We start from the raw sequence: 27122 nt of genomic DNA on the forward strand, positions 1-27122 counted from the left end.
ATTTCCCATTAATTCAGGATGTTTCCTAATAATGGAAATTATCATAATTTATTCAGGACAATGTTGCAGTGAAAATATGATTGTTATTAGAAAAAATATCTTGTGTCTCACTTTACCCCAGCTTAAGGCTAAAATGAGACAGACCAGAGGAATCAAGGGGGTAAACTGATCCACTTACTTTTTCCACTCTGAAACTACCATAACAACCCATGTTGTAACAGTTAGAATCCTGACAGCTAGCTTGAAAAAAAATCACATATTCCAGAACTAATGTCGGACTAGTAACAGAATCATGGGGTTTGGTCAATAAAGCACTATTCATGTGTTGTCTTGTGTGTGTTTGTTCCGTTATTGTTGTCAACCATAAACGGAGGACACACCAACTCTTGATAAAGATACAGTGGGAGGAGGTAGAAAAACCTTACGAATGCTAGGCTATCCATTATTTGTTTGTACTTCTGCTTTAAGTCAAACCAATCACGTAGAAAGACAATTAGTCACAGAGAAAAAGATCTTATATGACTTCTCGGCAAACAGACGTGTTATGATTTTACGACGGGGGAAAAGTCCACTGAGGCCATAAAGCCGAACAGATAAGCAAAGAACAGAGACGAACAAGGCTCAGTTCAGACAGGACCGAGGGAGACATGGAGGGGAATAATCCAAACATCAACTGTAGGACGTCTTTTGGCTTTCTACTTTTAATTCTGCTTCAACTGTCAGCAGAGGCCCAGAGTAAGTAGTGAAATCTTGCCGGTTCTCCTGTTGTTTTTATCAGACTGATGGTGTCACTCGACAGAACAAAATCAGTGGGACAAACTCGAACCTGTGATACAGACAGACCAATTCTTACAAGTCTTAATGTGTAGATGTTGAGAAATAACATCCTAGTTGAATAAAATGAGACGAACAGGTGACTAGAGGAAGTAGTTGATATCAAAGGACTGCATTGTCAAGTATATGGCCAAAGAGGGGTGGAGACTCTTACAATAAGTGTTTCTTCACTTCAATTTCTGGTTATTTGTGTTGTTAATTGGTCATAACAAAGGATTATTATGTTGATTAATATACAACACAATTCTACAGCATGTTGCAGAAGCTGAATTTAAGTTTGAGTGTCAAGTCAAAACAAATTGATTTGTAGTGACATCTTTGTCCAGTATCGCTGTCTGTACTCAAATCAAAACAGTCAGAAAATTTGATGTTTCATCTGGTACATTGTTGATGGTATAACCAAACGAGGCTTGATGGGCAGTGCGGGTAAACTTTGTTGATTTGGACAACAGGTCAAAGTTACTAGATAAATGATTGAAATAAATCCAATAAAGACACAGTGACGCCTTTAGATTGCGGTGGCAGAAGCATCCGCCATGTTATAGTATAATTATATAACTTGTGTTTCTTCCTGTTCAGGCTGACTCATTGGCAGCTGGCACAGTGTCGATATTGTCTTTGCTTAACTTTCCCAAAACACTGGGATTCAAAATAAAACTGACCTGAGTTCTGTTTAAAATGGTTAACAATTTAGGAACTTTTTGAGTTGGATGACAAAGGACAGATATTTTGCATATCGACTGTCACTAGCGTGGAATGATGTTTCCTTTACGTATTGTGTTGTTCTTTCCATTGAAACTGTGATACTTGTACTGTTGCTAAGGTGATAGGGTGTATGTTATGGTTAGGCATTGTAGAGTTGTTGTGAAACAGGATTTGACCTGAGACTGGTATCCACGGTAACAACTGCAGCACCAATATACATCACATTTGCTGTGCGACCACTTCACTATCAATATTTCAACATCAGAATTAACTTTTACATAGATACACAGGAAGTAATGAGTTAAATTCTTTACGAAGAGTTTTTGAAAAACTTTCTGCTGTTACTAAAAACCTGGGAGCAATTCCCATATCAAGTGAATGCAGCATAAAACCACACCCTACATGTAACTTTGTCAATACACAGCCTAGGCTCTATAAAAGGGAATGTCAAAAATGGCCAGCAACATGCCCGTTCACAGAGCCTAGGCTTTGTACTAACACTGACAAAAAGAGATTGTCAACAGGGCTTCTCCAGAATCGCTGACTACACCTTTAAGCGAGCACCTCTTATCTCTGTACTGCACACACAGACATGAATCTGATATCCATTTTCTAATCTGAATTTGGACAAGAGAAAGAACAAACGGGATTTACTAAACGTTTGTAATGTTTCTATAACTGTGACAGCTATGTTCTTCTACTTTCCCAACAGTTTGTTCTGCACCTCCATCTGCGAACATTGAAGAAAACAACCCGGTGAATGCTGTCGTGGTGGATATCACTGTCGAACTAGGGGTGAAAGTTGCCTTAGACCCTCCCACAAACAACCTATTCAAGATTGAAGGAAACCAGCTGATAGCTACAAAGGCATTGGACTATGAGGTAATGTAGCCAACCCCACATTTCAATTGTATAACTAATCCATGAAAAATAAAATCCTTTTGAGGATAATGCCTGTTCTGTTCACAGACTGCAACAACTCATACTCTGAGACTCATCTGCACAGATCCAGTCACAGATGGCACGGTAAAAGCATTATATTGTTCTAATTGGAACTTATTTTTCCCACTCTGTAGTGTAATCAAACTATCTTGTTAGGCAGCATGCAGTTAGTTCCAATGGATGAGTGTATTGTCCCAAAGTGCAAGACTTGAAAAAAGAAAGAAGCAAGAAGCCATTTTTCCTGGGACCTCTTAAAGGGCTTGATGAAGCTATTTGGGTTCTTGAAAAGGTTATCTAGGTTGCTCAAGCAGGTTTAACATGTTCTTGAGAAGGATGTGCACATGCTTGATGAATTATTCAGATGCTTTAGGAGGCTCTCCAGGGGTTTGAGGATGTTCCACATACGGTTGAAGGGTTCTCTAGATAATTAAGGATGCTCCCTATGGGCTTTAGGAGGTTGTATAGGTTCTTGAGTGGGTTTAAAAGATGCCCGAGGAGCCTGTTGAGCTATTGAAAAGGTGATACGCGTTTGAAGGGGTTTGCCAGCTGCTTGAGGAGGTTTCAAAGTACTTTAAGTGGTTCTCTGGCTTGAAAATGTTCTTGAAGAGGTTCCCCAAGTGCTTAAAGGCAAAGCTGTGTGAGGATGTTCACCTGGTGCTTGGGAATGTATACAGTGTGTTGAAGAGGCTGTACGGGTTTTATTACAATCTGTACATCACAGATTTACTTGAGCTCCTTCACAGCCAGACCTAGAGGCAGGGACTGAGCTTCTTGGCATCTCCTTGTCTGTGAAGACCAGGGTGTACCTGCTGCAGCTGCAGCGCACCTTGAACTTTACATTGTCCTTGTTTTTCTTGATCTTGACGGACTTGGCATCCTTCCTCCTGGCTTTTAGCAGGAAAACTTTGATGTCTTTATCTTGCGAGGCATGTTGCCTTGTCAGCGGACTGCGGAGTGTCAGTTTGCCAGAGGGGATGGAAAGGGCCGCTGTAGAGGTTCTTGATGAAACTTCAGTCAAATGTTTTATTTCTCTTGAAGTTTTAATTCTATAACATTTACAAAATGGGGTTAACATCATACACTACCTATAATAAGCAATAATGTAAAATAAATATCAATATAACATTTGTGTCTCTTTTCTTCCAGATGCCCATGACTATTATTGTAATTGTGGAAAATGTGAATGATAACGGTCCAGTCTTTAATCCGAACTCCTACAGAATCGGTGTCACTGAGGTAAGAGTCTGATAAATACTTTCAACTAAACAGAAAAGATTTGATTATTTTAATTGTATATACTGTATGTTTAAGCAAATTTCCCCAGTAGATAATATTTGTGTGTTTTATTCCAGATGTCTCCTATAGGCACAAGCGTTGGTCGCTTCGCTGCCACAGACAAAGACACTACCCAGCTCTTCTACACACTGACATCTGAATCTGTAAGACCTCATGTTTATTATTTTTTATTATCTAACAGTAGGTCCAACATTAAGATCCAGCCTCTTGTTGTTTGTCTTTCCCAGAGTCACATAGGGCCCAGTTGTTTAAAAGTTAAATCTGAATCAGAATGATACAGTTTTGTAAATCCGTTGAACTAATGGAATCTGTGTCTGCGTACATTTCTTTTTGTGAACAGATGATCATCCCCCGTAAATCAATTTCCATTCATTCTAACAATAAACGCTGGGTCTCCAAATCTGTCAAAAATAATAATAAGGGTAATATAAGCTTCCTTCAGGGGGATATGACACAGAACAGGCAGTTGTTTAAAAGTCTGATCTGAATCAGAATGATCCAGTTTTGGAAATCACTTTTTCCGCTATCCAGGATCAGGTAATCTTCTAAAAGTATATCATCTAAAAGTTTACTTTTTGAATAAAATGTTTCCCAATTCTACTAAAATGTTTTGGAAACACAAACTGAAGGAGTTATCTACATCAGAAACAAGACTGGATTACAAGATCTAATCAGATTCCAGAATCTTTTTTTTTGAAGATTACTTGTGAACCAATGGGCTCAGGACAGACGTGATTAGCCTAGCCTAGCAAAAAGACAGGAAGCAGGGGGAAATTGCTAGTTTAAGAGGCATTCTTAATCGTCCATTTTGATTTCTGCAGGGTTTAAACGCTTTTAAACTGTCATCGGTCAACAACCCGGTTATCCTCGTTGAGACGCCTCTCGACTACGACACAGTGAAAAATGTCTCACTTTTATTAACAGTTCAGGTGAGTACTGCTACCATGACAGTGACAACTATTGCAAAAATAAAAATGCAGGATGAAAGCAAGACTATAGGGTTTTAGTAGTGTCTCTGTTGACCAGTCATTCTGTATCCATGTTGTACTGAAAAAATAAGGTTCTGATTCTGTCACTTCTTGATTTTGAAGGACACGCCATTGGTACCGCCCAGTAGCACAGCTTCGTTTACTGCCTCCGCCACCATCATGGTCGACATCTTAGACTTTGACAACAGACCACCGTGGTTCCAGCCCTGCAAAAAGTACGAGATGGGGCCTGCTGTGATCTGTCAGGGTGAAGGCTACACCGGCAGGGTCAACTTAAATGAAGAAGAGGTGCGATACATGTGCTCTGTAAAAGCTTTGTCTGAATGTAAATGTCTGGACTTTACCACTCTTGCAGACTAGGGAACTACCCGGGTAGTCCGGAATGCTAAGGGATGTCCAAACCCACCATTAATCCAGTCAACAAGTCCAGAGGGAAGGACCTTTGGATTCAGTTTTTATCTGGAAAGTCCAACAAACTGGACTGTCTCATCCATTAGTAGCAAATAAGCAAACTCCCTGTGACAAAACAGGGGAAAGCGCTATATACAGTAAGTGGGGTCCATTTACCTATCCATTTTGTTACTTCCTGTGCAGCCTGGAGCGTTACCACTGAAACCAGGACCGATTTACGCCATCGACGGAGACTTCGGGATAGATGATGAGATAACATACTCATTCTTGGGCGGTAAGAGGCCTTTCATTTTAATCCTAAAGCAGTGGTTTGTTTTTCTATCTGAAGTCTACAGTATGTCCATGGCAATAGGTTATTCATTATTGGCAGATGGAAGCAGTTCACTTTTTTTGTATTTCAGGAGATGGAGGCGGTCTGTTCAAGATCGACGCAATCACGGGGAACATCACAATGCTGAAAGCCGCCGATTTGTTGGGGCCCATCAGTCTGACAGTATTGGTAAAGAACAAACATTCACTGGATTTTATCCTTGTGTTTATTTGTTTCTTACTTCTTGATCTAATGCTACAAATATACAGCATTTTTCAAACGTCTAATCTAAAATCAAAGTCCAACTTAAATAAATGTGGAAGGTTTTGTCCCTTACAGTTTACAGCATATTTGTTACGACTAGTGACTTTGACTTAAGTCAACATTTTTCAGAAGAGAGTCCCAACCCAAGTCTTTTCATTGGCAAATCAGCAAACCTGAGCTATTGGTGGAATGGTGGTTAGAAACAATTAGTTTTCGTCTGTTTTGTCTTTCTCTCCCAGGCTGCTCAGAAGTCAAACAGTTTTCAGTTTGCTACCACCCCCGTCACAGTCAGTGTGCAGGTGAAGAGTCTCCACCCTCCAAGGCTTCAGTTTCCACTGTACGAAGGCGTCATCACTGGAGTGGGTATCATGGCAACAGACCAGAAAAACAAGGACGAGCCATTAAATATCCTCGCCACAGATGATGACTATGCTGCCACTGGGGTAAAACATTGATTCCAAACTCCGTACATTTCTAGTATTAAGTCTGGTGTTTTCAAAACATGTACCTCTGGCTGAGTTGGAAACGTTGATGTATACAATTCAGCCACACCTGCACTGTGGCTGACCCTGCGCGAGGACCCCCTCTGGAGTTTGGTGTCTTGAGAGGGGATGTGCAAAAAGACAAATTTCGATGTAGCCATTGACCAATCAAGCAACTTTGATAAAATTAACTTAACCTTGGTTTAAAAATGCATAATGCAAAGTGGCTTTTACAATGGGAGTACATTTGAGGTTTGTGGGCACTGATTCAGAGTAAGAAACCTCTGCTAAATGCGCTCCATAACACCGTAAGCTGCTGTTTTACTCCATACTTGTCAAATTAGTTTTGTTAGTTTGATGTTTGAAGAAGTCTTGGAGTGTTATGTCTTCTCGTAGTGCTCGATGTACAGCACTAACTTCTCCATGTCTGTCTGAACAGGGTCTTAATCCACATATTACCTACACGGTCAATGGAAGCAGTGATTTCTCCATCATTAACGGACGTTTATTCATGACAAAGGATCTCCCAGAGTCCACGTTATCTCTAAGAGTAAGTTTACAAATCCAATAATTAAGAGTGTCTGATTGAAAGGTATTTTTCTTATTGAAGACTTAACTTTATCTTAACACTTCCAGGTGGTGGCAACAGACACGGCTACCGATGAGACAGCCACAGCTGAGCTCTCAGTGGAGGTGAAATCAGGTAGGAAGAAAACCTTCACGAAGGGATGTACTAAAACTTTCTGGCTTTGCTTAAGCTATGGCTAAGTGCAACGTCATCCCAAATGTAGGCCTGCTGCATGACCATCCGTTGCATGACCATCCATTGCATGCAAACATGAATAGACAGAATAAAAAGTTTATAGCTCATAACATTATGCAAATTGGCACCTTACCTCTCTTTCCTTTTAGTTTTCAACAGTTTAGGGTCCACAATTGACCAAGATCTAGGAACCTTTTTACGATTTCAGAAATGTTCCCAATAATTTTGCCCTGACGGATCAGAGTGTAAATTAAGATCCTGGGTAACTTCGTCTGGACTGTCTTATCCTTCGCGTCGTAATTCCTTGCTGTGTTAAGTAACCGAACAAAAAGACAGGAACTCTATTTAGCTAGAGTGCATGTTGGTGGTGAAGGGTCTGTTTGCTGATAAAAAAAAACCTCCAGGTGTCACGTTTGTGCAAATAAGTCAAGGTTCACATTGTGTCGATCCACTCAGAAGCACGTTTAAGGTTCGGCGGAAGCAGGTGCGTAAAAGTGTGCTCTCCTCTCAGGTTCCACCACCACCAGTTCACCTCCGATCACGACAAGCAGTGGGATCACACCGGGCGTCACCGAAAGCAAGACGACAGGAGCTATCGCGCCCCCCACCAAACCCAGCACGTCCAGTATCATCCCAACAACCAACCCTAGTACATCCACTGACATCATCGTCACGGCAACCAAGCCTAGTACATCCACTGACATAATCGTCACAGCAACCAACCCTAGTACATCTGCTGACACCATCATCCCAACCACCAAACCCAGTACGTCCAATCTGCTCACAGTATCGTCTCAACCTCCGCTCCCAGCAAGACCAGTGAAATAGTATAATCTCCACCACTAACTCCATTATGTCTACACTATAGGCGGCGTTTCAACCGATAGTCCCAGTTTGACCACACTCTCCTCTCAGTAGCCTTCGACATTTCATATATTCCTCTTTTTTTATAAAGCTACGTTGAGGTTGATACGTACCTGGTTTATACAAAAATTCAAAAGCACACAGTATTGAAAGAAAGAAATGAACAGGATGTCATATGGAAGACTTGTCCTATGTAGTGAGAATTGGCAACCAAGCCAGAAGATACAAGAGTCTGTTTCATACTGTTTCCAAGAGGTGCATGCCTACTCTGACCAGAAAAGGTGTCTTGTTGTTGACATTCGAAGTGACGAACCACAGATCTCTGCTTTGTAATTCAGTGAAAGCTGACAGTTCTGTAAAGGTGCAGACCAACCTGAAACACGTCCTACAGTTCAATGCTTAAGTAGTTAAATCACAAGTAATAATGTACACCATCTCGAAAGGAAAAAAAAGTATTTTCAAACGCCTATAATGTCAGAATGTTAACCAAGTCTAGCCTTAGAAAACCAGCCTAAATCTCTCACGTTCAGCGTTTTTCTACAGGATGGAAAAGATGCGCTGAAAAATACTTAACCAATGATTAAATAACTAATGTTTGGTAAGGTACTTGATTGTTAAGTTTGACATATATTGGCTGGATGGCTTATTTTATCATTATCCTTAGCCAGCTACTAGATTGATTGCTTTGCTTTGCTTTGCTTTGCTTCGCTTTGCTTTGCTCAGCTTTGGCTATCAACTAGACGGGGTCATCCCAATGTTCCCAGGGCTCAATGTTACCAGATTTATATGGCACCAAATGGTACATTAATGTCATATTTGGGTTTGTAGTTTTAAAGTATACAGCACTGATACCTGATTCCGATCAATTCATCTCTGTACCACTCAGTTGAGCTATGTTATGCAGAGAAGAAAATACATATTACTGTGTATTTGTTTAGTGTGCCCTTATACGAGGAAGTTAGCAACATCTTGTGGACAAGTTTTTCCCCCGACATAATATCCCATCCATTGAGCCTGGCAACATTGAGCCCTAGCTTCCGATTAGCTTTACCTAGCAGCTGAACTGTAAGCTTTATTCATGTTAAGCTTGATTGCTGTTAACTTTACTTTTTTTTACTAAACTGTTCAATCTGGTTAACTAATGTTTGGGCCTATTTTTTTTTATCTGGAGTTAGCTACAAAATGTGCAGCTTTAACTTTGGTTAGGAAGAAGACTATTAGCTTCTTATAGCCTATTCTGTTAATAGCTTTGACTTTAGTTTCATTGATTAGAGTGTAATCGTCCACTTTACTTAGTTACTAGATTTCTGAATTTGATTTAAGTAAAGTTTGACCAAGTCATTCTGCAATAGCTAATTGTTGTGGTTAACTTAAACTTCAGCTTTCATGTTAGCTACTAAATTGTTAGGTACAGATTTACTTAATAAAGTGAACTTTGTCCTCTGTTAGATTATGTGTATCTTTACTTTAATATTTTATCAGAACCATTTGCTTCAACTCTGGTTGACTAATGTGTAAGCCTTAATCTTTAAGTCAGGTACTAAACAGCTACAAAACTCTTAGCCTCAAATTTGGTTAGCAACTAGACTATTAGCTTCCTATATATCCTGTCTATGGCATAATTACTGTATATAGACTGTACACTTTAACAGTAGGTTGCTATTAGACTATGATTTGATTTCACTTACCTGAATTGTAGTTTGACTTCATTTCTTCTAGACTGTTGGCTCAACTGTAGTAAGTTCCAGGACCACCAAGCTAGTTTTAGTGTTAGCTCCGTTCTAGTGACACCTGTATGTGACCTTCTTTGCAGTGATCGTACCATCAGGTGGCTATGGTTCGGCTGAAATAGCAGCCGTTGGTGCAACTCTGGGCATCCTGCTGTTCATCTGTCTGGTGGTCATTGGGCTGTTCCTCTTCCGTAATCACAAGGGGAAAGCAGACTGGAGAAAGCTCTACGAAACCAGTGTTTTCAGAAGTTCGGTAAGTGCTTTTTGTAAAGGCAAGTAGCCTTAGAAATATGTTCTAATCATTCACTCATCCCTAAACTGAGATAATTGTACCACTTTGCTGAAGTGATGTGTCATGCTGCCATTTTAGCACATCTTGGCCTATCTAGTAGGAATCTGTTCTATTAAAGTTGCTGTGGATATTCATGGCTCCATGAGTTGGTGCCGCTCTTGAACCGCTTTTATGTGGCTGTGAAAACACAAAGAACTGGTTTGGGATTGGCTAATGGCTCCAAATCGGGCCCCAAACTGCCTTGGTTGAAAAGGTGTAAAGAATACCCACTTCAGGGCATAAACAGGCCACAGCACTGTGTATGAAGCCCTTTCTACCATTCTATTAACCATAGTTTGTGATGTAGTCCGGTGGTCACCAGCTAGAATTTAAAACCGTTAATCTTGTTTTTATTCTTGTCTGATCTTTCCTTGGATGTGCTGTTCCTTCCACAGCTAGGTCAAGGGTCCGGCGGTCAGAAGAAGGGCATCCAATACACCAACGAAGCTTTCCAAAACGATGAAGACGGCGGCAGCATTGGCTCCGGTGGTCCAAAGGGAGGGAGCGTAAAGGCCGTTCCCGGGCCGGCGAAAGCAGCTGCGGACTCTCCGACATACGAGGTGGTTAATGCTAAGTCTGCGGTGGCGCTGAATGCCCTCCTGCCTGACGACGCCAGCCAGACGGGCTCGGATCAAGCCGAAAACGAGAAGGTGGTTAAACCCATCCTGACCAAGGAGAGACGCATGGACGAGGGGTACAAGTCGGTGTGGTTCAAGGAGCATATCGACCCCGACGCCATGGAGGAAGTGGTCATCATCCCGGACAGCCGAGAACATGACAGTGAGGAAGAGGATGGGGAGAATTCCACCAGCGGGAAAGAGGAAGACGAAGATGACAAGCGGGGGTCAAAGCGCCCGAAGGTTGGCTTCCAAGACACCGATCTGGACAGTGGACTCGGGGTGAAGATAGACGATCCAGCAGAGGATTCAGAGGGTGACGAATCGTTGACCGTTGATCTGTGAGAGGGCGCAGAATGTAGGGACACATAGCAGGAGACACCCATTATAAAAAACCAAATCAGCACCTTATCAGTACAGTACAGACGGCAAGTGATTCAAGACTGGGAACACCTTTATGGAAAGATGAATAAAAGTCAAATTATTATAAGTTTGAAGTAATGTTATAACCTGTGAGTAACGGTTTAGATTTTGAGCAAATTTAACCTTTTTATCATTCATGTAAATACTTTTTAATTAATGTAATGTGACCTGATTAAAAGATGCTATGTTAGATGTATAAAAGTAAGGAAGGCTGTTGAGATCAGCAAGGTTGAAAGCATCGGTTGAAATGTAAATCTCTGGTTAATTATTAATATTAGGCGGTTGTATTGGTAAGTCATCGGTGGCATGAATGCATCACTTTATTTCAGACATGTCAGTGCACAGAGAGAAGCAGTGAGTGAGAGATAAAAACAGGAACAACCGCTCCCGGGATAATAAAACCCGGCCTGCTGATACAGAAGACTATAAAACATTATGACCGAAACAAACTCTGAACCTCTACTAAAAACTAGTCACAGCAGTGGATTAAGTTTTAACTTTAGTCAGCAGATTCACTGAAAGATTTAATGTTTCATGAGAGCAGAAAAGTGATGTTGAGTCTGTTGATATTTGGTTGAAAACCTAATGAAGAATATATTGTATATTAATAATAATAAACATTAAAACAAAGGAATAAGGTGGTTTGAATGTCCTGTCTTCCAACTTTAAAATGTTTGTTCAGATTACTTATAGAGCAAGCATTAACTTAATAGAGAGATAATAGCAAGACAAAGCATTGGAAGTTAATAGAGTTGAAGTCTAACTTTGAAGCTAATTTTTTCACTGATTTTAGTGATATTTTTAGCCGCTAGCTTCCGAGCTAGCTTCGGGAAAAGCATCGATCTTTTGCTCATAATAAGCTATTTATTTTCCCCACAGCAGTCTGGAAATGCCTCGTTTTTAGCAAGACAAAGCATTGGAAGTTAATAGAGTAGAAGTCTAACTTTGAAGCAAATTTTTTCACTGATTTCACTCTGAACGTTTTTTTTCAGCAAACTAAAGAAAAATGTATTAGGGACCTCTAAGACAATATAATATTGACAGAAAAGTGTATAATATGAGACCTTTAATACACAGCCTAGGCTCTGTAAACTGTTGCCTAGCCTGTGTATTACCAATGGATATCTATTCAGGATACAAACAGTATGTACAAGTAGCGAATCATGAGGAGATATTCACTGATTTTGTCTTAAAGTGATTTTGACAACAAGTGTTCTCCAGAATGACTGACTACACCTTTAAGGGAAAGTTAATTTACAGCCCTAGTCCAATCCTTAATTTTTTGCGCCCCCCTAAGCTGTGTATGTTATTTAGAAAAGCATTTCCAGAGTCCAATATTATTTTAAACCATTTCAGATCTGTGGGGAAAAAAATGTAACTTGTGAAAATGCAAAATAGGAAAAGTGGTTCTTTTTGGTTCAATTTAGTCTTGGTGTGATAAATGCTGTGAACTCCCTTTATTACGTTTCTCTAATACGGTAAAGGTTTCACAATTTCTGAAACTGTATAAAATTAAAATATTTAGATTTGGAGATAGTCTATTTCAGATTTGAGCAATCTACTTGTAGTGGTTTTGTCCAGTGTGTGTTTGTACGTGCGTGCGTGCGTGCGTGCGTGTGTGTGTGTGTGTGTGTGTGTGTGCTGTCCATAGCGCGATTAGCTCTTTCGTTGTGGATGAAAGGGGAAGGGGGGAGAAAGGTCTACCGTGAAGCCGTGTCATGTGACGCTCTGTCGGGCTTACAGCAGGAGGAAAGCATGGCGCTACTCGGTGCTTTCTGGATCATCTGCTCCGCTTTTAATTTAGTTAATTTAACACCAATAACTTTGCTAGAAGGTAAGTGAACTGATGGTGTTTTTAATTTGTCTTTAGTTATTCATTATGGATTAGTTTTAGTCGCTTTATTTGTCTATTTGATGAGAAATTTGAATGCAAACAGTTATATAAGTTGACACACCAGTCATGGCTACTACTAAAACGGCTTTTAATTTAGTTAATTTAACACCAATAAATTTACACTGGCTACTATAACGGTTTTATAATCATGAATAGCGGTGGAAAAAATACTGAGGTAAAAGTTGCCTTTAGAGCCTACTTAAAATGTTTAAAAAAATTAAAGACTAAAATGTAAATTAATTGGTTAAATTACATCATGGCTCTGTGTGTGTGTTTGAGTGTATGTGTGTGTGTGTGTGTGTGCATGTTGTGGGGCCATTGTTGTGTGCGTGTGTGTGTGCGTGTATGTGTGTGTGTGTGTGTGTAAGAGCAGCATTATAGCTTTAGGTAGATTAGGTAGATTTTGTATGAGACTGAAACTAATGATTATTTTCTTTATAGATTACTCTTAGTTGTTTCTTATTCATAAATGTATTGTTTGGTTTGTAAAAATAAATAATTAAAAAACAAATTAAAAGCAGCAAATCCTCACATTTTTGAGAAGCTAGAACAATGAAATTTCCCAGTACGTAGTTTCAGAGGAGGGGGATTTGTTTACATTCACATACTAAACATATTTTCTCTACATGTAAAATTCTATCATCATAAACTAAATTGTTTTGAGGAACCTGGAGCATAATGTAAGACTAGAATATGTTTGTAAACCAAACTGTGGGCCCTGCTGCTGTAAACAACAACAGTGAAACAGTAACTTTTCAGGAGGATTTCTAACTTCAAACAGTGTTCCAGGGATCACATTTTCCTGTGAGGAAAGTTTGTGTATTCAATTATGAGAATATACCTTAGAAAATGTTCACTTCTCTGACACACCCAAAGTTACACAGTGCACCTTTAAAACTTCTTGGTTGTGTTTTTATATAGAGGAATATCAATTCAAACAGTGGATGTCACAGGTATGTAATCAAAGTTTACAAAATCCCAATGTTATCATATGTAAAATCTGTATATGTTTGAATTTATATATATCTTTTAAATAAAATTATATTATTTTTCTACCTATGCTCCTTCATAATGTACGTTAATGTAAGACTAGTGGTTACCCAGCCTCCTTTATTAATGTTCCTTGATGCTTAATTGTTCTGTATTATTGTTTGAACAGAACTTTATAAGCAAATGTTTTTTTTAAATAAATAAAAAGATAAAATAAAACATTTAAAAACTGTTAAAGTGTTACGGGAAAAAAATTACTTGATTATTTACTTCTTGGATTATATTTGTCGTTTTTCAGCACACTAAGGTTTATGAGCCTGAAGACTTTTACCATTGACTCCAAATCTTCACCGAGAACAAGAAGAAAATAGATCGTCATAATGCCGGGAATCACTCATTCACAAGTAACGTGAAATCATGTTAAGACTATTACCACACAGTTTGATAGGTTTAAAAGACATTATAAGGTTATAACATAGTCTGTGTGAATGCTCTATTCTGATTGGCTGGATAACATTCCATAGGTGTGGATTAACCCCTGATGTATGGACACCTAGATGGAACTGTTTACATTCTGTCCACTTTAATGCGTCGCCGCTGATTAAACTGTGTTGATAAGGGATTTATAAAGCCTAAAATATCTTGCCGTGCAATAGCCTCTGGACACCACAGGATGGCGCTCGCAACACAAGAGCTGTAGTAACGATAGTAGTAAAATAAAGTGGCTAAACTTTTAGAGTGAAATAAATTAAAATAAGAAAAACTTAAAAACTAAATTTTTAATTTTTTCCTAAAAAAACATTTTAAGGTCTTAAAATACGTAAATGTCCTTTCTCTCACACAGTGGGACTGAATCAGTTCTCTGACTTGACATTTGAGGAATTCAGGAAATTCTACCTTTTGACGGAGCCTCAGGTAAGATTTGTTTTAAATATTATGTGCTTTTTTAAAATATGTAATATATTTCAATTCATATTATTGTATGCTTATTTAAAGGATCTCAGAGGAACTTTCAGTATGTGTTAATTCTAGCGCCTCCCTTTGGACAAAAGCAGTAGTGTTTTTACCACACCAGCTGTTCCTGGGTGAGCGTACCCATGACAAAGGCATTAAGAAAAACTAAATAAAAATATCATTCTTTGCACTGATGGTCTGGTTTGCTGTTACATGTAATTTATGATCATCAGAGGAAAAATTAGACTGTCTCAGAAATATTTAAAAGTTCCTCATAGCTACTTTAATATAACTTGTAATATATAAGAGATAATGTATAAGAGAATACATTTGTTTTATATACATAACCACACACAGACAGACAGACAGACAGACAGACAGACACACACACACACACTTCACTTCATGATCATAAAGTTCATGTACCCCATGCATTCATGGTTGTTGAAGTCTTTTGCACAGTCAAGCCGATGCTGCTCCGATCAATAACAGAAAGAAAAACTGATTGTATTTCCTTTTATTTAAATTTATTTATTAAAAGAAATATACATAATTTAATTTTGATTATTTGTTTATGCAAACTTTACATTTTATTTGATTAATTTAACTGTATTGTTATTATTGATTTTTTAACCTATTTGTTTATCAATATTTTTTTTTTTACTTTTTTGTTCATCAAGAATTTTTTTAATACATTTTCTTTATTTAAATATATTCAATCATACATATTTCTTCTATTTTTACTTTATTTTCAATATACATGTGTTTGTATGTTACATATTATTAATATTTGTTGATTTATTATCATTATCTCACCAGAGCCGTTAGCTTCCCGGTAGCGATAGCATTCACTGACTCCCTTAGAGCCAGCTAGTGTCTGGGGGTCAAAGCATAGGAAAATCAGAACCAGCAAGAACAGCCTGGGACTCAGAACGCAAGAGAAGAATCCCAACTGGATTATAACATCAGCCTGTCATACTCTACAACTAGGCCTACTCTACATTCCAGCCCTGAAGGTTACAGGGAAAGATGAGAAGGTGCTCTTTCTGTGTGGTTGCCCCAGGTCGTCTTCCTGGTGTATTTTCTTGGCATGATGGCTTTTCTACAATGTGTATGACATTAAAATGAAACATATGTCATGTAATATTACATTAAAATATGTTTAAGACTAAACTTAACTTGCCTCATGGTGGGGGAAAGTGAGACAGTGGCTCACTTTCCCTCACAGCATTTGGCTCACTTTCCCCCACCACCATAATTTGAGAAAAAACTACCTCTCTTAGCATTTCAGGCTAATCTTCAGTTATCAGCATCACATGGTTTCATATGTTGGTAGTTCATCAACACGTATGATAGAAGTTTTTCTACGTGAATACATTTGCTTTGGCACAACAGTTGATTAAGTTGACTGCAAGAAAATTTACTTTTACATGCAAAATACCTATTTTGGTGAAAAAAACATGCTTACCACAGCACCATGAGGTCCTCTCTTTCAGGGCCATGGGGAAATGAGAGGGGCTTGAAAACATATATCTCACATGACCACAAATGTTTTCCGTTGCCTAGATACAGGGGGTGGGTCACATTACCGATGCCTCAGATTCCCCCGTTCTCCCCTATTATTGAATTTTAGTTTATTTTTCAAAAAAGCGGTTGGTGGTATATGATCAAAAATGGCATCTAAAGGGTTAATTTTTAATTGTGATTAATTAAATCACAACATACATTGAACAACAACCCCTTCATGAATTTTTTTTTTTTTAAATGGGAAAAAATATTGATCTTTCATAATTTTATTGCAGTTTAAAAGGTCAAAATACACAAAATGTACCCAACAGACCCAGTGTAACTTTTTGAACAGGGCATAACGGTTAAGTCAAACCAATCACGTAGAAAGACAATTAGTCACACAGAGAAAAATAACTTATGACTTGTTCTCAGACGCGTTAATATTTTACGACGGGGAGAAAGACCACCGAGGCCATAAAGCCGAACAGATAAGCAAAGAACAGAGACGAACAAGGATCAGTTCAGACAGGACCGAGGGAGACATGGAGGGGAATAATCCAAACATCAACTGTAGGACGTCTTTCGGCTTTCTACTTTTAATTCTGCTTCAACTGTCCGCAGAGGCACAGAGTAAGTAGTGAAATCTGCCAGTACTCCTGTGGGTTGTTTGTTTTTATCACACTGATGTTTTCACTCAACCAAACAAAATCAGTGGCTAAACTTGAACCTGTGATACAGACAGACCAATTCTTACAAGTCTTAATGTGTAGATTTGTAGAAATAACATCCTAGTGGAATAAAACGAGACGGAGATGGTGATATCAAAGGACTGCATTGTAAAGTATATGAGTGAAGGCCAAAGAGAGGTGGAGACTTTTACAATAAGTGTTTCTTCTCTTAAATTTTTGGTTATTTGTGTTGCTAATATGTCATAAAAAAGGATTATTATGTTGATTAATATACAACACAATTATACAGTGTGTTGCAGCAGCTGAATTTAAGTTGAGTGTCAAGTCAAAACTAATTGCTATGTTGTGACATCTTCCAGTAGCACTGTCTGTACTCAAATCAAAACACTGACGAAGAAGGTGAAATTTCATCTGGTACTTTGTAGATGGTATAGCCAAACGAGGCTTGATGAAATCTGTTGAGTTCGACATGTCAAAGTTACTAGATAAATGATCGAAATAAATCCATTTAAGACGCAGTGACGCCTTCAGATTGCGGTGGCAGAAGCACCGCCATGTTTTAGTATAATTATATAACTTTATATAGTTTCTTCCTGTTCAGACCGACTCGTTGGCACAGTGTGGATACCATCTTTGTTGAAATTGCCCAAAACACTTGGATTCAACATAGAGACAGTGCATGAAATAGGCCACGCCCATCGTGGGGGAAAACATTAAACAGCGTTCCATTCACTTTTTATTGAAGGAGACCTGTCTTCTGCAAACAAACTTAATTAAAAAACTTAATCCAACATCCATCTAACAAAAAAAACTTTACTTTCTTGAAAGCCACGACTCTTGTCTGTCTATACGAGCTGTTTTTTTGAAAAATAATTGAGTCATTTTCAATATTGAGGTGTTTTTGTCCGGTCGGATAGCCTGGCATTCCCAGACCTGCCACTAGGCGCTGGCAAATTAAATTTGCTGCGCGTGTTGGTCTGGAGACGCTCCGTTGAAGCTTATCAAGACTACCAGAAATCTGGTATAACGTTTCAATTGGTTCTATCTAATATGGGCGCGCCAGAGCCCTTTATATGGTGCTCTGGGGAGGACGTAACCGGATGACGACAGTGACGTGCATGCGACGTCGAAGCTGTGATAGTAAACATCAAAGATGGCTGCGGATATGTTGTGTGAGTTTGAGACTGCTTTGGCCTCGACCCTTAACGAATTGGAAGACGGGACTCATAGCTTTCACTAGCAAGTAAGTGGAATGTTCTGTTTTGCCGACCGACAACGGCAAACGTTTAATTGAACAGTTTAACAGCTGTTCGCTAAACGAACGGGGCTTACGTCACTTGTGCATCGCTCTGATTGGTTGTAGTGCTATCCAACTGCGTGCAGTGGCATTTGAAATGCACGAGTAGGAGCCGCCCCTAGAGTTGGAAATTACTATTGATCGTCGCCAGACCCTCTATCGTTCAAGATATCAGGGTCAGGATTTCCAGGCTACCGGTCGGACCCATCGTGGGGGAAACCGTTGAACACCGTTCCATTCACTTTGTATTGAAGGAGACCTGTCTCCTGTAAACAGACTTAATTAAAACTTATTCAAACATCCATTTAACAAAAAAACATTACTTTCTTTAAAGCCACGACTCTTGTCTGTCCATACAAGCTGTTTTTGTGAAAAATTATTGAGTAATTTTCAATATTGAGGTGTTTTTTCCCATCCGAATGGCGAGGATGAAGTATACGTGAGGGTTAGCCTACAGCAGAAGGCTAACATTAGCCTAGCATACAGCATACGTTAGTTAAGAATTTTGTCTTGATATTGAAAATAACTCAATAATTTTTCACAAAAACAGCTCGAATAGACAGACAAGAGTCGTGGCTTTAAGGAAAGTAACGTGTATTTGTGAAAGGCATGTCTTATTACGTTTGTATTAAGTTTGTTTGCAGAATACTGTGTCATTCAATACAAAGTGAATGGAGCGCTGTGAATTGTTTTTCGCCAACGATGGGCGTGGCCTCCGATTATGACGCGTTCCGCACTGTCTCTATGAAACTGACCTGAGTTCTGTTTAAAATAGTTAACAGTTTTGGACCTTTTTAAGTTGGATGAAAAAGGACTGATATTTTGCATATGGACTGTCACTAGTGAAAGGTTTCCTTTACGTATTGTGTTGTTCTTTCCATTGAAAGTGTGATACTTGTACTGTTGCTAAGGTGATAGGGTGTAGGTTATGGTTATAACAACTGCAGCACCAACATCAGCAGTTGACTTTCAGTCACATTTCCACTATCAACATTTCAACATGAGAATTAACTTTTACATAGATACACAGGAAGTAATGAATTACATTTTTTACCAAGAGTGTTTGAAAAACGTACTAAAAACCTGGGTGGTGTCACAGCCGGTGGCAATTTCCATGTCAAGCGAATGTAGCACAAAACCACACCCTACATGTAACTTTGTCAGTACACAGCCTAGGCTCTATAAAAGGGAATGTCAAAAATGGCTTGCAACATTCCCATTTACAGAGCCTAGGCTTTGTACTGACACTGACAAAGTGGATTTTGACCACAAGCATTCTCCAAAATCGCTGACTACACCTTTAAGCGAACATCTCTTATCTCTGTACTGCACACACAGACATGAATCTGATATCCGTTAATCTTTATTTGGACAAGAACAAAGAACAAACGGCATTAACGGTGAAGTAAGCGGTTTATTTATGTTACTATAAGTGTTAAATCGCTCTTTATTCATACAGTGATCACTTTCATAATGTGCGCGATTCATAAAGCCGATTTCTCGGTCAGCTGCTCTGCATGTAATCGGCTAATAAACTTTTCGGGGGATTCCGAAATTAATATCCAATCACAAGAGAGAATGCTACAAACCGACACCCGTCTCACTCATGGTCTCACTGCCAGTGCACGCCAGAGCGACAGATGGGTGAATTTATGCGCCTACAACGGCGGAGCAGGTAAAAATCCTACCCAATGTCTGTTTTGATGGTTTTTATCATGTTTTCATCACACTTATGGATCTGAGATGATGCTAGATAACTCGCTGCTTGAGGACCGCAGTGCATTAATGTGACGACGTAGTGATGAGCGAGGGGACTGCTAACTGCAGTAACTGACAGGAAGTTAGCTAAAAGAACCGTTCCGCTTACAGCACCTTTAACTACACTTTTGCAATGTTTCTATACCTGTGACAGCAATGTTCTTCTACTTTCCCAACAGTTTGTTCTGCTCCTATCACTGTGAACATTGAAGAAAACAACCCGGTGAATACTGTCGTGTGCAATATCACTCTCCAACCAGGGGTGACAGTTGCCTTAAACCCTCCCACAAACGACCTATTCAAGATTGAAGGAAACCAGCTGATAGCTACAAAGGCATTGGACTATGAGGTAATGTCGCCAACCCCACATTTCAATTTTATAACTTAATCCATGAAAAATACCTTTGAGTATAATGCTTGTTTTGTTCACAGGCTGCAGTAACTCGTACTCTGAGACTCATCTGCACAGATCCAGCTACAGGCAGCACGGTAAAAGCATTATACTGTTCTAATTGGAACTTTTTTTCCAGTCTGTAGTGTATTGAAACTATTTTGTTAAGGCAGCATGCAGTGTGTTCCAGTGTTGTGCCTGAACGCGTTCAATGAACTCGTTCATATTGGGGGCAAACGTGAACTGAACGTATGTATTTCTGCCTCATGAACGTTTTTGCGAACGCGCTCATTCTGGCGTTTGTGAACGGCGCTCTTACAGTCGTTCAATCGTTCATCGAGTGCCAGATTTCTATAGAAAACCCCGCTAAAAGACTTGAATTGAAATGCTTTAATGATCCTTTGCAGGAAATTACAGTGTCACATAAACAGCGTCTGGACAGACATAACAACACACACATTCCCTCATAGCTAAAATACTTAAAAGATAAAAACAATAAATACAATAATAAATACTAAAAAGTGCAAAGTTATATTTGTGCATTATAAAATCGAATGGCAGCTGGTATGCAGGACTTCCTGTAGCGCTCTGTTTTGCACATTGGTGCAATTAGTCTTTTACTGAATGTACTGTTCTTGATGACCTTCAGGGCGTGGAGTGGGTGAGTGGGGTTGGTCATCATTGAACCCAGTTTGGTCAGGATTCTGGCCTCTGCCACCTGCTGGACTTTCAGCTGCTCAGCCCCGACCACTGAGCTGGCCTTCTTGATAAGCTTGTCCAGCCTGTTTTTGTCTGCTTTGCGGGCACCTTCTCCCCAGCAAGCCACAGCAAAAAACAAAGCACTGGCCACCACTGAATGGTAGACAGTGCACAATAGGGGTTGGCAGATGTTAAATGACCTTAGTCTCCTCAAGAAGTAGAGTCGACTTTGTCCCTTCTTGTACACTGCCTCCATGTGGCTTTTCCAGTCCAGCTCACTGTCCAGCTGCACACCGAGGTACCTGTGGCTGGCGACCATCTCCACCACAGTGCCCCCGATGCTGACTGGTGCTGGTTGAGTCCTCCTCCTCCCCCTCCTGAAATCCACAACTATCTCCTTTGTTTTTGAGGTGTTGAGATGGAGATGATTGTGTGTGCTCCACTCCACAACTCCACAACACAGACATCGTAAACAGCCCTTAATATGTAGCTGAAAAACACCCAATCTGGCAACACATGCCACCACAGCGTCGCACCGCCTGCTGCGTCATCAAAATGCGAAACACCGCGGGAAAAAACCAAAAACAAATGAATGCAGCAGCGCTTACTCAGACCCATGACTCAGACCATGGACCTAGCCTCAGGCTCTACCCTCTTCTTCGTATGATTGTTACCTACCTCAGATTGTGTTTTTGTTAATAAGTATGTCAACACATCTTCTGGACATTGTTGTTAACAGTAGGCCCTACACTGCAGTTTAGAATGGTCTCCTTGAGGGTTTTACTATTTTAAGTTGTAGGCTAATTTATTTGTAGAACCTGCCTGGTATATTTGTCCAGTATTGCTTTCTTTGAATGAAATTTCATGTGAATTGTTTCCAGGTTTGGAAAATTATAAAAATGGAAAACATTTGCACCTTAACCGTTTTTCTTTGAATAATTCCTCATTAAAAAGATCATTCAAACAGCAACTTTTTCCTCATGTTTTTGAGAATATACTGTAGGGGTAAAAGCTGCAGCTGGCTTCTAGTGTGGACTGAATGTTATTGAAATAATTTCTGTCTGTGGTTCTATATGGAATGTGGCAAATATTTAGAAAAATAATAGCCTGCAGCAACATATTGAAGAAAAAAAAGAACTATGAACTAGTTCATTTTTGAACTGTGAACTTAGTTCAGAATTTTGAATTATGAACTGAACTTAGAAAAAGAACTTTCCCAACACTGGTGTGTTCTAATGGATGAGTGTATTATTGTCCCAAAATGCAAGACTTAACAAAAATGAGAGTGGAAGAATGAAAAAAGAAAGAAGCAAAACAAAACATAGGGCCCTTTTTCCTAAGACCTCTTATAGGGCTTGATGAAGCAATTTTGGTTCTTGAGAAGGTTCTCTAGGTGCTTGAGCAGGTTTTACATGTTCTTGCGATCCTCCGTCTCCCCGCCACATGTCAAAGTGTCCCTGGGCAAGACACTGAATCCTAAATTGCTCCCGATAGTTAGCTTGCACTGCTACCGGTGTATGAATGTGTGCTCCAGTTATAAGTTGCTTTGGATAAAGCGTCTGTTAAAATGACATGTAATGTAATGATGTGCACATGCTTGATAAAGTATTCAGATGCTTTAGGAGACTCGCCAGGGGTTCGGGGAGGCTGTACAGGTTATTGAGGTTCTAAAGTTTCATGAGGATGTTCCACATACGGTTGAAGGGTTCTCTAGATAGTTCAGGATGCTCCCTATGAGCTTAAGGAGGTTGTATAGGTTCTTCAGTATGTTTAACAGATGCCAGATGAGCCTATTGGGGGTTTCCCAGTTCTAAAGGAGGTTCTAAAGTACTGAGAGTGGTTCTCTGGGCTTGAAAGGGGGGGGGGGGGGGGCGGGTTAGCGAGGTTATACAGCGCATTGAGAAGGTTGTACCTGTGCTTCAAGAGATTCTCAAGGTGGTTGAAGAGGTTTCACAGTTTTTTTGAAGAGGTTGTACAGCTTTTTTTAAATAATGGCTTTAGAAGATTGAAGAGGTTCTATTGGGTCTACAGGTGCTTGAGGATCTTGGACCGTTCCTGGAAAAGGTTTTACATGTTTTGAGAAGGTTATTTCCAGGTGCATGGCAATGTTGTAAAGACCGTCTGAACAGGTTGTACATGTTTGTGTAAATGTTGTTCATGCTCTTGAAGAGGTTCTCCAAGTGATTAAAAAGGTTCTACAGATGTGTGAGGATGTTCATCTGGTGCTTGGGAAGGTATAACGTTTGTAAGCTTATTGGTTCTTGGTGGAACTTTAGGGTTTCTATTGGTCAACATTTTAGTAGGTTATACAGACAACACACTATAAAAAAAACCTGTGTAATGTGTAACTTTTTTACACATTCAGTCTGCAGCTCAAGTGTTTTATAGTAGTGAAATGTTTTAGTTCTCTTGCAGTTTTAATTCTCTATCAGTTAGAAATTGTGGTAAACATCATATACTACCAATAGTAAGCAATAATGTAAAATAAATATCAATATAACATTTGTATCTCTTTTCTTCTAGTTGGACCTGGTTATTGTTGTAGTTGTGGAAGATGTTAATGATAACCCTCCAGTCTTTAATCCGAACTCCTACAGAATCGGTGTCACTGAGGTAAGAGTCTGATGAATACTTTTAACTGAACAGAAATGATTGTTCATCATTTCAGTTTGTTAATTTATTCATGTGTTCGCTTGTTGTTTAACAAAAGCAAAATATTTCCATAATCTTATGACAAAATAGTTTTAATGGTTTAATTTTTAAGATCAAAGTTTCTCTAAATTCATATTTTTGCAACTTCATCTCCTATTTTAATTGTATATACTTTATATTTAAGTACATTTCTCCAGTAGATCATTTGTGTGTGTTTCGTTCCAGATGTCTCCTGTAAACACAAGCGTGGGTCGCTTCCCTGCCACAGACAGAGACACTGGCCCTCTCTACTACACACTAACATCTGAATCTGTAAGACCTCATGTTTATTCATTTTTCGCTATCCAGGATCAGGTCATCTACAAAAAGTTTATCTATCTAAAAGTTTACTTTTGGATCAAATATATCCCAATTATATACAAATGTTTTGGAAACATGAAGTGAAGGTTTTATCTAGATCAGAACCAAGACTGGATTACAAGATCTAATCGTATTCCGTAATCTTTTTTTTTAAAGATTACTTTTGAACAAGTGGGCTCAGGACAAACGTGATTAGCCTAGCCTAGCAAAAAGACAGGAAGCAGGGGGAAACTGCTTTTTTAAGAGCTTTTTTTCTTAATCGTCCATTTTGATTTCTGCAGGGTTTAAACGCTTTTAAACTGTCATCGGTCAACAACCCGGTTATCCTCGTTGAGATGCTTCTCGACTACGACACAGTGAAAAATGTCTCACTGTTATTAACAGTTCAGGTGAGTGCTGCTACCATGAATATGACAACTATGGGAAAAAAATAAAAATGCAGGATGAACACAAGACTATAGGGTTTTAGTAGTGTCTCTGTTGACCAGTCGTTCTGTATCCATGTTGTATTAAAAAAATAAGGTTCTAATTCTGTAACTTCTTGATTTTGAAGGACACGCCATTGGTACCGGCCAGTAGCAAGGCTTCGTTTACCGCCACCGCCACCATCATGGTCGACATCTTAGACTTGGACAACAGACCGCCGTGGTTCCAGCCCTGCAAAAAGTACGAGATGGGGCCTGCTGTGTTCTGTCAGGGAGACGGGTACACCGGCAAGGTCGTCTTAACTGCACAAGAGGTGCGTAAAATGTGCTCTGTAAAAGCTTTGTCGGAATGTAAATGTCTGGAATTTACCACTCCTGCAGACTAGGGGACTTGGACGGCAGGTACTTGATTATACCAGAATGCTAAAGGGAGTCCAAACCCACCATTAATCCAGTCCACAATTCCAGAGAGAAGGACTTTTGGATTTTCCCGTTTTTATCTGGAAAGTCCAAGAAACTGGACTGAAACATCTGTTAGTAGCATTAAGCGAACTCCCTGAATGTAGTCGGGAAATGCTTAAAACTGTTTGTCCGACCACATCAAGTGAAAGTTGTGTCTTTTGTACGTCTTTGCAAACATGAAGCAAAGAATTTTACATTTGGGTGCACACTTTCAGACAGTGCCTCCTCAAAGACCTCCAAAAGTGTGTGTTATTGTTGAATTACCAGTTTCAGAAAGTTACATGAATTGTTAGATGCTTCCGCTGTCAGAAAGGAGGTTTACACGCATTTAGTCTGAAGCAGAAATCTGTTTTGCACTGTTAGAGGACGACTACCCTATTGGGGGCGGCTGTGGTGAAGTGGGGAGGGTGGTCGTCCACCATATGTTGAAGTGTCCCTGGGCAAAGAGACATTGAACCCTAAATTGCTCCCGATAGTTAGCTTGCACCCTGAGTGGTAGCTGTGGCTATTGGTGTATGAATGTGTGTGTGTGAATGGGTGAATGCGGCAAAACAATTTCAACGCTTTGAGTTTGTGAAAAACCAGGGAAAAGCCCTATATAAGTGGAGTCAATTAACCTACCCATTGTTTTACTTTCTGTGCAGCCTGGAGTGTTACCACTGAAACCAGGACCGATTTACGCCATCGACGGAGACTCCGGGATAGATGAGGAGATAACATACTCGTTCTTGGGCGGTAAGAGCCCTTTCATTATAATCATAAAACAGTGTTTTTTTTTATCAGAATCTTTTTATTTGGTTTTTGGTATAACAAAGTGCCAGGTTGTTTTTTTGTTACAAACAAGCTGGAATGAAAAGAACAGATAAAAAACAACTTATGACACTTCAAAACAAACAATAAAAGAAATATAAAAAATATATATATAAAAAATCCCTCCCAAGTCACTGCCAGTTCAAAAGGATTGAAACGAGCCCAAAAAAGGTCCTAATGATTTCTGAAATCCCACGCTTGAATGCCGAAGCGAGTACCTGACCTTTTCTAGTTTGAGACAAGACATAACATCTCTCAGCCATTGTGTGGGCGGGACAGGTTCCCTCCACCTCAACAAAATGTGTTAGTGTTTAACCACCGGATTTTTTTAAGATTTAAACGAGGGGAGTGGAAGTGGGGATCCAAGTAATGCAGGCACGGACATATTATCATCTGTATGTAATTCCATGGATACCCAGTCAGGACAATTGGGCTGATTGTGAAAGAAAGACCAAAATGAAAGGCAGCGCAGGTTGGCAGCCCAATACTAAAACCGGAAGTTTGGTAGAGCCAGGCCGCCAGCAACTTTGTTTTTTTGGAGGTGGGTCTTATTGAGACGAGGCCGCTTACCTTTCCATATATAGGAGGAAAGAGTTGAGTCGAGTTGGTCAAAAAAGGACATGGGGATAAAAACTGGTAAGACCTGAAAGAGGTACAACAACTTTGGTAGAATGGTCATTTTAATTGAGTTTATTCGGCCATCAAGAGACATTGATAGGGGTGACCATTGCGTAATCGTTTGTTTGATCTGATTAAACAGATTCATAAAGTTCTCAGTGGTTTGTTTTTGATCAATCTTTAATTCTCTATGTCCATGGAAAAGGTTATTCATCATTGGCAGGTGGAAGCAGTTAACTTTGTTTGTATTTCAGGAGATGGAGGTGGTATGTTCCAGATCGACCCAAACACTGGCAACATCACAATGCTGAAAGCCGCCGATTTGCCGGGGCCCATCAGACTGACAGTATTGGTAAGGTTTCAACCTTGTGTTTATGTTGTTCTTACTTCTTGATCTACAACCATATGGCATTTTTCTAAAGTCTAATCTAAGTCTAACCTAAATAAATGTGGAAGGTGTTGTCCCTTACAGCATATTTGTTTTGACTAGTGACTTGGACTTGAGTCAAAAATGTTTTGAATTGAACTTTGATGTAGGAACTTGAACTCGTATCTCCAGTATTTCATAACACCCTAGTTAAAGTCTTGCTTTTAACTTCCAAATCAGCTAAACTGAGATCCTGGTGGTAAGAAACAACTAGTTTTCGTCTGTT

General features: G+C 39.5%; 2 protein-coding genes and 1 pseudogene across 3 annotated transcripts in view; 2 read left to right on the plus strand and 1 right to left on the minus strand.

Annotated features, from left to right (window-relative positions):
• The window catches only part of aass (aminoadipate-semialdehyde synthase), a 519315-nt gene that overhangs the window by 268373 nt on the left and 223820 nt on the right, over window positions 1-27122 (plus strand). The gene's annotated exons all lie outside the window — the stretch shown is intronic.
• LOC307250979 (large ribosomal subunit protein eL38-like) lies at window positions 3205-3411 on the minus strand (annotated as a pseudogene). The gene has a single exon. The product of its transcript is annotated as a large ribosomal subunit protein eL38-like (transcript).
• Window positions 3456-10883, plus strand: cdhr5b (cadherin-related family member 5b; the record flags this gene model as incomplete). Its single annotated transcript, XM_080028501.1, has 13 exons — window positions 3456-3470; window positions 3628-3717; window positions 3834-3920; window positions 4599-4706; window positions 4869-5054; window positions 5361-5451; window positions 5579-5676; window positions 5991-6194; window positions 6673-6783; window positions 6870-6936; window positions 7508-7762; window positions 9674-9843; window positions 10317-10883. The coding sequence occupies 13 exons, from the start codon at window positions 3456-3458 to the stop codon at window positions 10881-10883; spliced, it is 2049 nt and encodes a 682-aa protein (XP_079884627.1).

The sequence above is a fragment of the Ammodytes marinus genome (assembly GCF_949987685.1).
Source record: "Ammodytes marinus genome assembly, chromosome: 5".
Taxonomy (NCBI): Eukaryota; Metazoa; Chordata; class Actinopteri; order Uranoscopiformes; family Ammodytidae; genus Ammodytes; species Ammodytes marinus.